An 18,126-nucleotide genomic window follows, 5' to 3' on the forward strand; every position below is an offset into this window, starting at 1 on the left:
GGTGGGGGTGGGCCAGTCTCTGACAGCCCCTACCTTGTCCTCCATGGTGCTGATCCCCTCCTTCCCCACTCGGTGGCCCAAGAAGGACACCTCTCTCCTCATGAAGTGGCACTTCTCGGGGTGGAGCTTCAGACCTGCGGCAGCCACCCTCTCCAGCACATGCCGTAGCGCCCTCAGGGCTGACTGGAAGGAGCTGCCATGGGCCAGGATGTCATCGAGGTATACCAGACACTGCTGTCTGGGGATGCCATCCAGCACCCTGTCCATCAAACGCTCAAAAGTAGCTGGAGCGTTGCACAGGCCAAAGCACAGGACCTTGAACTGCCAGTGTCCTCTGTTAGTGGAGAATGCAGTTTTGGCTCTGGCCTCTGGGGAGAGGGGCACCTGCCAGTAGCCACTGCGGAGGTCTAGTGAGGAGAACCAGGAGGACCCCCTAACCAGGTCCAGCGACTCATCGATACGTGGTATGGGGTATGAGTCCTTCCTGGTTACCTCATTCAGCCGCCTGTAGTCCGCACAGAACCTCAGCTTGCCCCCCTTCTTCGGAACCATGACGACTGGCGCCGCCCAGGGGCTGTCTGAGGGCTCAATGAAGTCTGCCCGCTGCATCTCCAACACAGCCTTGTCTGCCGCCTCCTGGCGTGCCAGCGGGATACGGCGGGGACGCATCTTGATGGGTCGAGCATCACCTGTGTCGATCTCATGCTGCACCAGATGAGTCTGACCCACCTCTTCCTCGCTCAGCGCAAAGCTGTCTCTGAATTCAAAACAGCAACTGCCACAACCGTTCCTGCTGCTCGGGGTCAAGACCAACACAGTTCCTCCCCCATATCTCCCTCACTGCAGACATTGTCCTCTCCTCTCCCATCTGGGGTAGCTGGGCTGGGGGGGCACGGCCTGGGCTCACAGAGGGCTGTGTCATGGAGGTAGCTGGGGGAATGTAACACACCGCAGTAGGTGACAGGGGGGCTGGGGAAAAGTCACACACAGCTGTGGGGGAGGGGGGGCAGCCATGAGTCTCTGCTGCTTTAACTGTTGGAGTAAAGGGTTTGTTGGGTTGAGTGAATGTGACATTAGGGGGGGCCATGGTGACTTCCGGCCCTCCCTGGAAGCTCAGTGTGCCCCTATTTAGGTCTAACTGGCAGCCTGTGCTCCTAAGAAAGTCCAACCCCAGAATACAAGGGTCCTGCACAGCCGCCACCCACACAGGATGACGCACAGTCCTGCCCACTACTGTCAGAGTCATTATTCCCTTCCCTTTCATGGGTGCCAGCTCACCTGTGACTGTGCGGAGCTGCACAGTTGTAGGCTCACACTGAGTCCAACCTGGCACAATATCTGGCCTCACCAGGGTTACTGTGGACCCAGTGTCCACCAGGGCGGAGCAGGGCACACCCTCCACAGTGACAGGGACATGACAAAAGTCCCCAACACAGGTCCGGCCCACCACAACAACAGGCTCCATCCGCTTGCCCTCGTCTGCTTCTGGGGGAAGTGGAGCCTTGCTTCCCCGTCTGTGCCGGTGGGCTCCTCCTGAAGATGATGGTGGTTGGGATAGAAAGCCAGGGGTCCGCACTACCCGGTCTATGCGGACCCCGAGCCGTTTCCCTGAGCTCTGGGGGACATGGGGCAATTTCGGCGCAGATGGCCTGGCTGGCCACAACCCCAGCAGACCCTGGGACCAGGGTGTGTGTTTTGTGCCGCCTGTAGCGACACAGCACGAATGAGTTCTGTCATTTCAGCCACCCATGCAGGCTTTTCCGGCTCCGGGCTGCTCTGCCCCCCAGCTCGCACAGAGGGTGTGTCTCCCTGCACCCCCACCAAAGCCCCAGCTGAAGTCCCAGCCCACACCAGCTCCCTCTCCAAAGCCATCTCCAAGGCTATCTGCAATGACTCAGGATGAGCCAGCTGGGTCTGTATGCGCAGCTCCGTAGGAGAGAGCGCCTGTATGAACTGGTCCCGTGCTAGCTCGCTCTGCACGGAGGGGGGCATGTGAGCATATGCCCGCCGAGAGAGGCTCTCAATGTCATTAGCTAACACCCGTAGAGGCTCTCCAGGCTGCCTGCGTCTATTACTCAGTTTGGAGCGCAGTAGCCCGGGCTGTACACACTGTCCATAGCGCCTCCTCAGTGCTCCCACTAAAGCGCCATAATCATGTCTGTCCTCGGGGCTAATCAATATCAAACAGGACAGAGCTTAATCCGTGAGGCATAAAGCCAACTGCAGTGTCCTTTCTTCATCCGACCACCCCCTAAAATGAGCTAACAGTTCAAACTGAGCATGAAAAGCTTCCCAATCCGCCTTACCGGAATACTTCGGGGTCTTAACAGATACGGACGCAGCCGGGAACTGGGCGCCGCCATGTTTGTTTACATCCTGAGCCCCAGATTCCTCCTCCCGCCGCGTCGACGTCACCACTTCGGCCCGCCCACCAGAATCCGCGCGAAACACAGTCGACGAGGCGCTCATGCCCGCTTCAGCCGCCATCACTCTAGCGTCCTCCCTCAAGCGGCCTCTGCGCTCCGACGCCCTGGCGATCTCCTCAGCCAGAACCTCCGACGTCCATTCACACGTATCTCCTTGGCCATAATCGTCCCCTACCTCCACCTTCACTTTCGGATTCCCTCAAAGCATTTTCAACCCCCGTTCTCACCTACGGTAGCTAGCCACAGAAGTCAGCTAGCTAGCTGGCTAACTTTTATCAACGTTTTTACTTCTGACACCAATGTAATGACCTGACTAGATCATAAAAGAACAACTGTCCAGACAGAGGATTGAGTTTACGAATGGACGGTTTATTAAACCAACTTTACACAGGCTACTGTTTGGCCGTAGCCCACGCCAAATAAATGAAAGATAACCCACAAGCCAATCGTGACCTTCTCTTGTGAAGCCCAGACGTAAGAGAGAGAACAAAGGCGAAACCTGGTCTTAACTTTCAATGCTCCAACCCCCTGCCCAACCCCCCTCCACGCCACTCCGCCAACCGCCAGGATGCCCGGCATCAGAACATTCCAGGCATTCCCGTGATTGGCAGATAGCAGGTTGATTGACATGTCGGACACCGCGAACACTGGGTACTGGTCAGTACAACACAACCACCTACTAGCCTAACACATAACACACAGCTGTCTGTGCGGGTCGCTACAATATATATATACATATTTCTGCCAAGACGTGCTTTTAAAAGGATAGTCGTTGGCTCAATGACTGAAAGTCTATGGGAACAGGTAGCATGTCATTGCACTAATAATAACAATGTTGCACGCACATTACCACTCCACTATGTCTACCTGTCAAGGCTTTTGCGCCATCTGTACTGATACCAACATGAGCAGCAGCTACTTTTGGCTACATACAGACCGTTAGTTGAATTCCCGCGAGAGAGTAACGGTTAATGTGATTGGATGTTAATTATTTCGCTGAACACTAGATGGTTGAATTTTATTTTTGGCAGTGAAACGAGGCTACTCAGATGAGAAAAAAACCTCACCCAAATGTATAGCCCCGTTGGAAAATATAAATGGACTGTTTGAAAACGTGAAGAAAAAAACATGTAAAAATAAACACTTTAAAAAATATATATATATTTTAAATACAATTCACATTTTTATTTGGCATACCCCCGACGGCATTGAGCGTACCCCAGTACCCCAGAATACCTGTTCTAGTCCATCAAAATGACACATGACATTATCAATGCTTGTAAAACTCAGTAAACGATAAGCAATGAGTAAAAACAGACACTGGAAACACAGTGTCTCATTTAAATTTGAGCATTTTCAACCTCTCAAAACGTTTACAGGGCAGCAATTGAGGAAGCTCTCTCTCCCTCAAATTCTCTACTTTCCCTTCTTATTACAAAAGTGGATAAACGTCCTCTAAGCCCACACAAAATCTTTCGGATTATGATTATGTAAGGAGCCTGCCAGTCTAGAGAATCATACAAGCCCGGTCACTCATTCCACCCTTAAAAGTAGTGACACAGAAAAATAGATAGCCCTGTGAGCCCACTGTAATGATATCCATCTGTAGCTCCTCAAGAAGCAGACTTTCAGTGAAGAAACTAGGCCTAGCCGAATCATTTTCATATTCTGACATGGGGCAGTCCATTACAGCCGCAAGTCAGGCCAACTCAAGTTAACCCATTTATGAGCAAGTCCCTGACATCAGTCAAGAGGATGATTGAGTCATTTCTTCACTCTGCTGGCTTTAAAGCCACACTAATTAAGGGTGGCTCTTTGACACCCTCTGGGCTTCACTCTGCCATCTCTCCAACACTGCTAGGCCTATGACATTTAGGCTACCCTCAGCAAATTTGAGCCACAGAAACAATCTGATCGTTTGTGCAGAGATTACTCTGGGCATGCAGCCTCTGTGTGGTCACTGCCAGCAGCCAGCCAGGTAGAGGATTAACAGCACGGTCAGACAGAAAGTCAACACAGCCCTTTATACTTTAGGTTAGCCAGATTATTGTGAATTCAGTTGATAAACAGAGTCAAAGTCTTATGGATACCTTCAGCAACCACAAACATACAAAAGACACCAGAAAAATATACCCACTGTTTTTCTCCCTTTTCAGTTGAGGGAACATGCAGTTTAAGTTATACAGTATCTGTCTTGGAAAGTAGGCAATGAAGACTGAAGAGTCCTCTAAAATGCTAAGGAACTCAGGAGCAACACTACACCAGCAGAGTCCCTACTTACCCAACATTGTGATTGAAGTTGAACACTCACATGCACCCTCGGGACTGATTGAATGAAAATTCCTGGTAACTGAATGGTAATTTCGGGTTTGATGAAGATAGCAGGATAAAAGTTGAATTTCTCTCAGACTAAATTGCAGAGATTACTGGGGTCCTGTACTTGGAACCAAAAACGTGTGTATATTTACAAAACGAATATACAGTTGAAGTCGGAAGTTTACATACACTTAGGTTGGAGTCATTAAAACTCGTTTTTCAACCACTCCACAAATTTCTTGTTAACAAACTATAGTTTTGGCAAGTTGGTTAGGACATCTACATGACACAAGTCATTTTTCCAACAATTGTTTACAGACAGATTATTTCACTGTATCACAATTCCAGTGGGTCAGAAGTTTACATACACTACGTTGACTGTGCCTTTAAACAGCTTGGAAAATTCCAGAAAATTATGTCATAGCTTTAGAAGCTTCTGATAAGCTAATTGACATTATTTGAGTCAATTGGAGGTGTACCTGTAGATGTATTTCAAGGCCTACCTTCAAACTCAGTGCCTCTTTGCTTGACATCATGGGAAAATCTAAATAAATCAGTCAAGACCTCAGAAACAAAATTGTAGACTTCCACAAGTCTGGCTCATCCTTGGGGGCAATTTCCAAACGCCTGAAGGTACCACGTTCATCTGTACAAATAATAGTATGCAAATATAAACACCATGGGACCAAGCAGCCGTCAAACCGCTCAAGAAGGAGACGCGTTCTGTCTCCTAGAGATGAACGTACTTTGGTGCGAAAAGTGCAATACAAAATCCCAAAACAACAGCAAAGGACCTTGTGAAGATCCTAGAGGAAACAGGTACAAAAGTATCTATATCCACAGTAAAAACGAGTCCCATATCGACATAACCTGAAAGGCCGCTTAGCAAGGAAGAAGCCACTACTCTAAAAACGCCATAAAAAGCCAGACTACGGTTTGCAACTGCACATGGGTACAATGATCGTACTTTTTGGAGAAATGTCCTCTGGTCTGATGAAACAAAAATAGAACTGTTTGGCCATAATGACCATCATTATGTTTGGAAGAAAAAAGGAGGATGCTTGCAAGCCGAAGAACACCATCCCAACTGTGAAGCACAGGGTGGCAGCATCATGTTGTGGGGGTGCTTCGCTGCAGGAGGGGCTGGTGCACTTCACAAAATAGATGGCGTCATGAGGAAGGAAAATTATGTGGATATATTGAAGCAACATCTCAAGACATCAGTCAGGAAGTTAAAGCTTGGTCGCAAATGGGTCTTCCAAATAGACAATGACCCCAAGCATACTTCCAAAGTTGTGGCAAAATGGCTTAAAGACAACAAAGTCCTGTAATGTTTGTGATGGATGGAGTGGCCATCACAAAGCCCTGACCTCAATCCTATAGAAAATGTGTGGGCAGAACTGAAAAAGCGTGTGCGAACAAGGAAGCCTACAAACCTGACTCAGTTACACCAGCTCTGTCAGGAGGAATGGGCCAAAATTCACCCAACTTATTGTGGGAAGCTTATGGAAGGCTACCCGAAACGTTTGACCCAAGTGAAACAATTTAAAGGCAATCCTACCAAATACTAATTGAGTGTATGTAAACTTCTGAACCGCTGGGAATGTGATGAAAGAGATAAAAGCTGAAATAAATCACTCTCTACTATTATTCTGACTTTTCACATTCTTAAAATAATGTGGTGATCCTAACTGACCTAAGACAGGGAATTTTTACTAGGATAAAATGTCAGGAATTGTGAAAAACTGAGTTGAAATGTATTTGGCTAAGTTGTATGTAAACTTCCAACTTCAACTGTATATCTCTGCAGTACTCAGGAAATTAAAAACATGTTTTTCAGGAATGGGTTACAAAAAAGTTCTGATTTTAATAAAGACTGCACTTTCTACTTTGTAGGGGATTTGTGGGAGTAAAAAAGAGACATAGGCTAGCCTAAGTCCACAGGCTGTTTGAGATGTATTGAGATGTACAATGAACTTTCACTGTGAAATTGGACATGTTTAATACCGTTGTTTGTCAAAGGGCTTATAGATATGTTGTTGAAGTGCTGTATTGAGACATATTGCAAAACCATATGAAAAGAGATTTGGAGGATGAATCAGCGTACCTGGCCCTGAGTATTGCCAACTTAACATCATACCCTTGGAAAAACAAAATTTGCTCTGAAACAGTTGTCAATTTGCCACACAAATAGCACATGACCTTTAAGCAAGTACAGTGTGAGATACATCTGAGATACTTAAAGACATCTCAAATTCTACACTTTCACATTTGACTGTGCAGCGACCCACTCCTCTCAGTGACTCTGCTCTTTGCTGCAGATCTCGAGCAACCCCAGTTCAGCTCGGCTGTTGCATCAGTCAAGAGGACTGACATGCTGCTGCGGAGACACCCCTAACTATTCAGCCAACCAGTGCACTCCCCCTTGGTTGTTGTTCAGTGGGACTAGGCCATGGTGAATATAATCTATTTGGACCTACAACTACACCATAAAAATAGGGTCTAGGCCTGTATGTGTCTCTTTTTTTAAGTCACCATCTGAGTGATGACTGTGTTTGTTTAAACATTAAATATTGAAATTACTGCTGGCACAGTGTTGGTAAACACTTCCACAGAATGCATTAATGGCTTTCAACATAGGGTATCAACCCTTTTTGTGTTGTGACCTCAATGAGGCAGCCTTTATCCTCACACACTCATGATAGCACTACAAATATGTGTAGGGTATGGGACCATAAACACAAATTACTTTAATAACATCATTACATGTAAAATAAAAAAGAATAATAAATCATTTGTGGAGTCATTTACCAGCTGAATAAATAGCCTAGTTGACTTGTGACGAACAACAGTAACATGTTGACATTGCATCAAGGTAAGCAGCTTTTGGTCCATTATCAGATGTATAGCATATAAAAACTACATTGAATGGTATAGAAATCTAATACTTTCTTACATTCATAAGACTAGCCTATTATTAAGAGGCAACTTTCTATTTTATTATATAATCTACACATGGGTCTAATACATAACAGATCACTTGGCCAATGCCTACTAATATTTTCTAGACAGCAGGAATGCAAAAAATTAGGCTAGATCTGCTATGCCTGCCAAAGAGGTCCTCGCCTTTGTAAGGAGGATAAATAATAAACTGGGTCAAAAGGGTAAATGTATCATGTGGCATTGTGCATGAAATTGACAGGATTTTAGGCAAAGTATTTCCTTTTTTTATATTGCATAGTCGTCGAAAATACATATAGGAAACAAACCGGATTAAACTAGCTTTAGTGTTAAAGCAAATACTCTAATGAAAATAAAAAATGATTTACGCGTGACGTTGCACTGATGATGCTTTCAGGACAACTGGGGAAAAAACAGGTCAAATCATGACGTCAGTGATCTTCAGGTCGTTTAGACGGCGCTCTAGGAAGATGCCTGGGTTTCTTATTTGGAATTCCGGGATGGATGACCATTCAAACCATTTTTTCCCAGTCAGGGCTCGTTTTTTCCGAGGTCCCAGTTGTCTTGAATGCCCTGAAGTCGGCGATTTCCGATTTCCTAGTTATTCTGAACGCGGCATCGGCTATAGATCTACTGTTTAGATGCAATGCTAAAGCGACGTAGAGGGATGCGGAGCGCTGGCGTTCACCCCGACGGGGGCAGCCAAATAAACCAGGGCAGCGCTCTCACAGCACACATGTACGAGACTAACAACAGCGTATATCAACTAAAAGAACTAAGACAACACAGACAAGAAAAATTGAAGTCTCAGTTTAACATAAAATAGATGCATTACCTTTGGAATATAGGGATTTGGGGGAATTCAGGTCGAGATCCGCGCTGAGTAGGGATATAAAATCAGAGGGCATCGTAATGCCTCTGAAGAGGGGAAATCGGACGCCCTCAGATATGAACGTCGCTGAGCTAGCAAGCTAGAAATAAATATTTCTCTGGCACTGAATTAATGGGAAAGAAATATACTGATAACAAACAAAACGCTATTTGACATATAGGCTACGTATATCTTGAACCAGTCGTTATTAGCCTGTGTAACACGCTTCTTTCTGCCTCCTTTACGTTCGTGTTTGTCAAATGTGTTCAGTTCGTCTATTTTCTGTACAGCCCCGCCCCCCTATGACGCAAACCCGTCAGCTAAGATAAGACAGTAGCCACTGGACAATAATATGTCACATGATTGTAGGCCTACAACTAGTCTGACATTTGCATAATTGAAAGTGTAACAGCACTAGGCCTACTCAAATAATAAAGAAAAAGTCAATCGGATAATTGTCATTCTTGCATTTGGTGATCTCCCCCTAATGTCAATGTAGTTATAGGATAATGCACAAGCAAATGGTCATGATGAGATTGGTCACAGCTTTTCTTTCTTTCTGGCACAGTAGCTATAAGTCATGCAGGTGCATCCACTCATCACTTTGGCCATTTCTGACGTGTTATGTCATATATGTGATATTATATGAGTAAACAAAGACTGTGGCACTGCAACTTCTACAACTTTCAAAAGTAACAGCACAGCTGTTGGCCGTTGAGGTATGCATTATACTTGCAAAAGGATTTGCAGCTTGTCATCTGTGCTAGTTTATCACACATCAAAGTCCTGAACCTTTTTCCACAGAACCCCTTCTTGGATATTTGAGTATAATGAAAGGATCATGGTTCTATGATATGCATCTCATAAGGCCAAACTATCAGCAGAAATAAGAGGATTTTGATTCAGTGTGAGATACTATTTGATAAACGTTTGAAGGTGTCTTGATTTGACAGTTACATGTTTTTCACTTATGCCACCTGTTGAAGTATGATAACTATCAGATTAAATAGATATACAGACTTTTTTTAAAAAGCACTTATAAAACACAATGAGCTTCTTGAGTGGAATGAATAATGATATGCTTATAAATCCTAACAAGGGCCAAGAGCAAAGTTAACGCAGCAGCAAGGTAATTGCAGAAACCTGTTTGCTGATTGGGGCATGACTGTAATATTGGGTGTGCTGCACTGTACTGTAGATCTTGTGAGTTATGTGAGACTTTTTTGATATTCATGTCATATGTACCCTTTAGAAAGTTTCCAGGTTTGAAGATAGACATTAAAGTAAAGATTGGAGGATGGCACACTCTGACTTCTGCCAGAACAAATCCCGACATCATTGGACATCAAATCAAATCAAATTGTATTGGTCGCATGCGCAGAGTACAACAGGTGTAGACTTTATAGTTAAATGCTTACTTACGAGCCCATTCCGAACAATGCAGAGACCTAATCATAGACCGAATCTCACCACTGCACTCACCACATGCATCCTAAAATAGCCATTCACATGCCATGGTCTACATCTGTGATTGATCATTACTTTCTCAGTGCATTGAGTTAATCAACAGCAAATGTTTCGTCAGTTGTTTCACATTCACAAGTTCATTACTCTTTCTATAAAAAGAAAACAAACTTCAAACGACCTGTGGCCTTAGTGTTTATGACCGTGTCCTTGGGATTTAATGCTTTTATTGGCCCTATGATTTTGCTGATAATCAGGCCTCTCTCATCCTTCCAAATACTTTCTGTTCAGTTCATTTAAAAAAATAGTTTGACCAGTATGCTAAATTTGAAGTAAAAAGTCAATACAGTAGGCCAGCAATAAAATAGCTCCCTGCCCAGCTTGTAGCAACCTAAGGATTTATACAGAGGGTTATAAGTAGTTTATAAACTGTTCATTATTAGTTTATAAGGCACTACCCTAACTCCTCCATCACAAGAAACCTCATCAATCTTTGTAGAAAACACCATACAACCAAAATTCTAAATATTATGTGCAGTTAGATAGCACACACAGGGTGAGGCATGTCATGCACACAGCATGTGGCAACTACTACTAACCTTGGATGAGCATGAGGGTAATGAAGTTACCAAGGGCGGATTATTATTAACTCTGAAGAAACGCGAGAAGAGAGTTCACTATAAAGTAAAGCCCCAACTCTAAGAGCTACAGCTATAACGATGGAAAATAAATGTATATACAATTTATTGATTGATTTGTCCACCAAGATCCATGTCTTTCTGGTCATCACGAGTAACATTGAAAATAGGTCAAATGTCTAAATTCAAAAGCACTTACATGCTAGAATCAAACTATGACAGGATGGGACAGTGTGTAAGAGTTATTTCTGCGTTTACAGCCCTCTAGTGTTAAAACCAGGGACAGCCCAACCAATGGAGGAATCCATGCTAAAAAGCTTGAACTGCAACTTCGCAATGATTCTACACAAAGTATATTCTGGACTCATTCGATTAAAAAAAATGCTTGTCAAATTCATTTAAGATATTTCGCCTAACATTTTTTTAAAGGGTATTCAAATCCATGTAAAATGCACGATAGAACTCAAACGGAGCATTTTTTCTCAGTTTTGACAAATCCATACCCTTTGGCTCTTGGTCACATGACCCTACGCAAAGGATTGTGGGATTGTGGAGCACTGACAGTGGTTGTGGTTCTCTATCGCGAAAATATTTTCTATTGAATTCAATTCACACATAAACATGCCGGAGTTGGCTGTTGAGAAAGTTATTGTTCATCCCTTGGTGCTCCTGAGTGTGGTGGATCATTTTAACAGGTAACGGATTCGAATGAGCTAGACAGTTGTTGATGATTGTTCAAAAATGTGGACTCACTGTTGTTTCCCAAATAACTACAGTTTAGCTAGTTATAGTAGCTAACTAACGTTAACGACTAGCTAGTGACAGTAAATTAACTTAGAGCAATCAAGCTAACGTTAGCAAACTAGCTACTATGTAGCTAACTAGCTGATTCACCTCGGAAGGCTCTGATTCACCTAATGCTATCCAGTATAGCTAGTAGCTAGCTAGATACACAAGTTCTCATATTACACACATGGCAGGTTTCCTCAACGATTAGTGCATCGTTTATGCACTGTACTAGCTATTGTAGTTAGCTAACGTTAACCAACTTGTAACGCGTTAGCTCCATCCGCGCTTTCTAGTCAGGGATGTCACTGTCACAAGTGTGCAATACAGGCAGTTCAGAAACTCTGTCTGTAGCTAACAGCCTACGCTTGTTCTGTATTTGATCAGAATCGGTAAAGTTGGAAGTCAGAAGAGGGTTGTGGGTGTACTTCTCGGCTCATGGCATAAGAAGGTTCTTGATGTGTCCAACAGCTTTGCAGGTGAGTTTCCTAACGTGACCTATTTCTACAACCACAGTCCATTATTTGATTACACTCTGGTATCTTGTTGATCTGGCTGACCCCCCCCCCCCCCCCTCCCCCCCCTCCTTCCAGTGCCATTTGACGAGGATGACAAGGATGATTCTGTGTGGTTCCTGGACCATGACTATTTGGAGAACATGTACAACATGTTCAAGAAAGTCAATGGTTAGATGAGTTCTTTGTAAATTAGTATGCATTTTCATAACACTAGATTTTACTCTACAATGTGATTGAACATGTATTCCCATTGTTTCAGCAAGAGAAAGAATAGTTGGTTGGTATCACACGGGCCCCAAACTACACAAGAATGACATTGCCATCAATGAACTCGTGAAGCAATATTGTACCAATTCTGTAAGTATAAGTACAACACTTTAGTTGAATTTAATACAAAATGGTGATGTAATTTTTTACTTAGCAATTACATATTACTACGGATGTTACTGATATGAGTAAACATACTATGGTACAAAGATTTTAATTTTAGTTTTTGGTTGTTTATAGGTTTTAGTCATCATTGACGTGAAACCAAAAGACCTGGGTCTACCAACAGAGGCCTACATATCTGTGGAGGAAGTGCATGATGTATGTTTTTAACAGGGGAATTATTGAATGAATGTAAAAGTGGAACTACAATTCTCTATTACCTCTGCAACAAAGGTTTATGCTGCATGTCAGTTTTACATCTACCACTTAGTGAAATCGAAAAATGATAGGATTAGAAAGAATGTCACTGTACAAATAAAAGTTTGTTTTGTTGTGGAGCAACGGATGCCTTTTGAGCTTTAATGTTGAGGAAAACTGACAAACTCACTTGAGAAGAAGGTCTAATGGTTGTAACATTCCTTTTGTTTTTAGGATGGCACTCCAACGTCCAAGACTTTTGAACATGTCACCAGTGAGATTGGTGCTGAAGAAGCAGAGGAAGTGGGAGTGGAGCATTTACTCCGGTAAGACATGACCCATGCATGTGGTCAATGTGTTTGTACTTGTCATTTGTCTTGAAGTTCAATATGTAAATGACTGTCGTTCTTGTATTATTGCTCATAATTTTTTCAGACCAGACCTGGGTTCAAATACACGTATATTTGAGTATCTGGTACTGAAATACTTTTTTTCTGTTTGAGTATTTTCAAATACACAGCCCAAAACAAGTACTTTTATTTGAGTATTTGAATGGTTATTTGTATTTAAAAAATTGTATTTGAAACCATTTTCGAATACTATTTTCAAATACCTGGGTTAAGTACATGGGTGTGTATTTGATTCAGTGTATTTTCAAATGCTTTCCAAGTGTATTTCTAAATATACTGAACAAAAATATAAACACAACATGCAACACTTTCAAAGATTTTACTGAGTTACAGTTCATATAAATAAATCAGTCAATTGAAATAAATTCATTAGGCCCTAATCTATGGATTTCACATGACTGGGAATACAGATCTGCATCTGTTGGTCACAGATACCTTTAAAGTAGGGGCATGGATCAGAACCAGTCAATATCTGGTGTGAACACCATTTTCCTCATGCAGCGTGACACATCTCCTTCGCATAGAGTTTATCAGGCTGTTGATTGTGGCATGTAGAATGTTTTCCCATTCCTCCAGCGAAGTTGCTGGATATTGGCGGGAATTGGAACACGTTGTTATACATGTCAATCCAGAGCATCCCAATCTTGCTCAATGGGTGACATGTCTGGTGAGTTTGCTGGCCATGGAAGAACTGGGACATTTTCCTCTTCCAGGAATTGTGTACAGATCCTTGAGACATGGGGCGGTGCATTATCATGCTGAAACATGAGGTGATGGATGAATTGCACGACAATGGGCCTAAGGATCTCGACACAGTATCTCTGTGCATTCAAATTGCCATTGATAAATTGCAATTGTGTTCGTTGTCTGTAGCTTATACCTGCCTGCCCATTCCATAACCCAACCACTACCATAGGGCACTCTGTTCACAACGTTGACATCAGCTCATGAAACATGGGAGTAACACTTTACATGTTGCGGTTATATTTTTGTTCAGTGTACACTAAAATATTCAATATTCTTTTCAAATAAAATATTTCTGAATAAGTACAGTACCAGTAAAAAGTTTGGACACACCTACTCATTCAAGGGTTTTTCTATATTTTTACTATTTTCTAAAGTAGTGAAGACATCAAAACTATGAAATAATACATGGAATCATGTAGTAAGCAAAAAAGTGTTAATCATATCAAAATATATTTTCAATTTGAGATTCTTCAAAGTAGCTACCCTTTGCCTTGATGACAGCTTTGCACACTCTTGGCATTTTCTAAACCAGCTTCATGAGGTAGTCACCTGGAATGCATTTCAATTAACAGGTGTGCCTTGTTAAAAGTTCATTTGTGGAATTTCTATCCTTAATGCGTTTGAGCCAATCAGTTGTGTTGTGACAAGGTAGGGGTGGTATACAGTGGGGCAAAAAAGTATTTAGTCAGCCACCAATTGTGCAAGTTCTCCCACTTAAAAAGATGAGAGAGGCCTGTAATTTATCATATGTACACTTCAACTATGACAGACAAAATGAGGGAAAAAAATCCAGAAAATCACATTGTAGGATTTTTTATGAATTTATTTGCAAATTATGGTGGAAAATAAGTATTTGGTCAATAACAAAAGTTTATCTAAATACTTTCTTATATACCCTTTGTTGGCAATGACAGAGGTCAAACGTTTTCTGTAAGTCTTCACAAGGTTTTCACACACTGTTGCTGGTATTTTGGCCCATTCCTCCATGCAGATCTCCTCTAGAGCAGTGATGTTTTGGGGAAGTTGCTGGGCAACACGGACTTTCAACTCCCTCCAAAGATTTTCTATGGGGTTGAGATCTGGAGACTGGCTAGGCCACTCCAGGACCTTGAAATGCTTCTTACGAAGCCACTCCTTCGTTGCCCTGGCGGTGTGTTTGGGATCATTGTCATGCTGAAAGACCCAGCCACGTTTCATCTTCAATGCCCTTGCTGATGGAAGGAGGTTTTCACTCAATCTCACGATACATGGCCCCATTTATTCTTTCCTTTACACGGATCAGTCGTCCTGGTCCCTTTGCAGAAAAACAGCCCCAAAGCATGATGTTTCCACCCCCATGCTTCACAGTAGGTATGGTGTTCTTTGGATGCAACTCAGCATTCTTTGTCCTCCAAACACGACGAGTTGAGTTTTTACCAAAAAGTTCTATTTTGGTTTCATCTGACCATATGACATTCTCCCAATCTTCTTCTGGATCATCCAAATGCTCTCTAGTAAACTTCAGACGGGCCTGGACATGTACTGGCTTAAGCAGGGGGACACGTCTGGCACTGCAGGATTTGAGTCCCTGGCGGTGTAGTGTGTTACTGATGGTAGGCTTTGTTACTTTGGTCCCAGCTCTCTGCAGGTCATTCACTAGGTCCCCCGCGTGGTTCTGGGATTTTTGCTCACCGTTCTTGTGATCATTTTGACCCCACGGGGTGAGATCTTGCGTGGAGCCCCAGATCGAGGGAGATTATCAGTGGTCTTGTATGTCTTCCATTTCCTAATAATTGCTCCCACAGTTGATTTCTTCAAACCAAGCTGCTTACCTATTGCAGATTCAGTCTTCCCAGCCTGGTGCAGGTCTACAATTTTGTTTCTGGTGTCCTTTGACAGCTCTTTGGTCTTGGCCATAGTGGAGTTTAGAGTGTGACTGTTTGAGGTTGTGGACGGGTGTCTTTTATACTGATAACAAGTTCAAACAGGTGCCATTAATACAGGTAACGAGTGGAGGACAGAGGAGCCTCTTAAAGAAGAAGTTACAGGTCTGTGAGAGCCAGAAATCTTGCTTGTTTGTAGGTGACCAAATACTTATTTTCCACCATAATTTGCAAATTAATCAACAAAAAATCCTACAATGTGATTTTCTGGAAAAAAAATTCTCATTTTGTCTGTCATAGTTGAAGTGTACCTATGATGAAAATTACAGGTCTCTCTCATCTTTTTAAGTGGGAGAACTTGCACAATTGGTGGCTGACTAAATACTTTTTTGCCCCACTGTACATAAGAGAGCCCCATTTGGAAAAAGACCAAGTCCATATTATGTAAAGAAACAGCTCAAAGAAGCAAAGAGAAATGACAGTCCATCATTACTTTAAGACATGAAGGTCAGTCAATGTGGAAAATGTCAAGAACTTTGAACGTTTCTTCAAGTGTAGTCGCAAAAACCATCAAGTGCTATGATGAAACTGACTCGTGAGGACCGCCACAGGAAAGGAAGACCCAGAGTTACCTCTGCTGCAGAGAATACATTAATTAGAATTAACTGTACCTCAGATTGCAGCCCAAATAAATGCTTCACAGTGTTCATGTAACAAACATCTCAACATCAACTGTTCAGAGGAGACTGCATGAATCAGGCCTTCATGGTTGAATTGCTGCAAAGAAACCACTACTAAAGGACAACAAAAAGATGAAGAGACTTGCTTGGGCCAAGAAACACAAGCAATGGACATTAGACCGATGGAATCCTGTCCTCTGGTCTGATGAGTCCAAATGTACGATTTTTGGTTCCAACCGGCGTGTCTTTGTGAGATGCAGAGTAGGTGAACGGATGATCTCTGCATGTGTGGTTCCCACCGTGAAGTATGGAGGAGGAGGTTTAATGGCGTGGGGGTGCAACGATACGCCATCCCATCTGGTTTGCGCTTAGTGGGACTATCATTTGCTTTTCAACAGGACAATGACCCAAAACACACCTCCAGGCTGTGTAAGGGGTATTTGACCAAGGAGAGTGATGGTGCTGCATCAGATAACCTGCCCTCCACAATCACCAGACCTCAACCCAATTGAGATGGTTTGGGATGAGTTGGACCGCAGAGTGAAGGAGAAGCAGCCAACAAGTGCTCAGCATATGTGGGAAGTCCCTCAAGACTGTTGGAAAGGCATTCCAGGTGAAGCTGGTTGAGAGAATGCCAAGAGTGTGCAAAGTTGTCATCAGGGCAAAGTGTGGCTACTTTGAAGAACCAAATCTATTTTGATTTGATTAACACGTTTTTGGTTACTACATGATTCCATATGTGTTATTTCATAGTTTTGATGTCTTCACTATTATTCTACAATGTAGAAAATATTAAAATTAAAGAAAACCCCTTTGAATTAGTAGCTGTGCCCAAACTTTTTACTGGAACTGTACTTTAAATGTATATGAAAGTAATTGAAAAACTAGTATTTGAACCCAAGTCTGATTCTTACCATAAAAATTTAGGGCCAGTTCTTCTACCAAAAAGGGAAACAGGTTGACTTAAAACATGCAAGTCACTAAAATAAAATGTTTTGTATCTCCAGAGACATCAAGGACACAACAGTTGGCACCCTGTCTCAGCGCATCACCAACCAGGTGCATGGCCTCAAGGGTCTCAACTGCAAGTTAGTGGATATCAAAGGGTATTTGGAAAAAGTTGCAGCAGGTAAGCTGCCCATCAACCACCAGATCATCTACCAGCTGCAGGACGTCTTCAACCTGCTGCCTGACGTCAACCTTCAAGAGTTCATCAAGGCATTTTACCTAAAGACCAATGACCAGATGCTGGTGGTTTACCTGGCTTCACTCATCCGCTCCGTGGTTGCTCTTCACAACCTCATCAACAACAAGGTCGCCAACCGAGATGCAGAGAAGAAGGAAGGACAGGAAAAAGATGACAGCAAGAAAGAGAAGAAAGAGGACAAGGATAAGGAGAAAGAGAAGGGAGACACTAAGAAAGATAAGAAGGAGAAGAAATGAGGAAGCAATGGTCATTTCTGACTACAGACTGACTTTGTTTTCGTTCTTCCCACCTGTCAGACACTATCTTTTTTTTTATTAAGAAGACCCTCTCATTTTCATAATGGATTAAAAGAGTGAAGGGAATTGGCCATTTGTTTGTCTACTCCACATAAGTCTAATCATTTTTCATTCTTATGCAGCTCATTTGGTTAATGTTGACAAAATACTAGTTTGCTATGGTTCAATTTTTTTTTATTAATTTCACAACAAACATGTTACTAATACAACATTGGAATTATCTTGTATCCTGCTCTCCTCATTGTTGTCTCCTCACATGTTACCATAATAACCATACATATGTGTATTTGTGACAGAAAAGTGAGGTAACAGGAGCT

General features: G+C 42.9%; 2 protein-coding genes across 2 annotated transcripts in view; one reads left to right on the forward strand and one right to left on the reverse strand.

The window, feature by feature from the left end:
• The window catches only part of LOC129834448 (nuclear factor of activated T-cells 5-like), a 63,610-nt gene extending 54,747 nt beyond the window's left edge, over positions 1-8,863 (reverse strand). The window contains exon 1 of the mRNA XM_055899435.1: positions 8,539-8,863. Coding sequence (XP_055755410.1) covers positions 8,539-8,611 — 73 coding nt within the window. The 5' untranslated portion in view covers positions 8,612-8,863. The remainder of the gene's footprint in view (positions 1-8,538) is intronic.
• Positions 8,864-11,200: 2,337 nt separating this feature from the next.
• Positions 11,201-18,029, forward strand: LOC129834451 (26S proteasome non-ATPase regulatory subunit 7). Its single transcript, XM_055899444.1, has 7 exons — positions 11,201-11,371; positions 11,850-11,941; positions 12,056-12,148; positions 12,240-12,337; positions 12,488-12,568; positions 12,842-12,933; positions 17,314-18,029. The coding sequence occupies exons 1-7, from the start codon at positions 11,298-11,300 to the stop codon at positions 17,747-17,749; spliced, it is 966 nt and encodes a 321-aa protein (XP_055755419.1). The 5' UTR covers positions 11,201-11,297; the 3' UTR covers positions 17,750-18,029.
• The last annotated feature ends 97 nt before the right edge of the window (positions 18,030-18,126 follow it).

Source organism: Salvelinus fontinalis, chromosome 35, assembly GCF_029448725.1.
Source record: "Salvelinus fontinalis isolate EN_2023a chromosome 35, ASM2944872v1, whole genome shotgun sequence".
NCBI classification, from domain to species: domain Eukaryota; kingdom Metazoa; phylum Chordata; class Actinopteri; order Salmoniformes; family Salmonidae; genus Salvelinus; species Salvelinus fontinalis.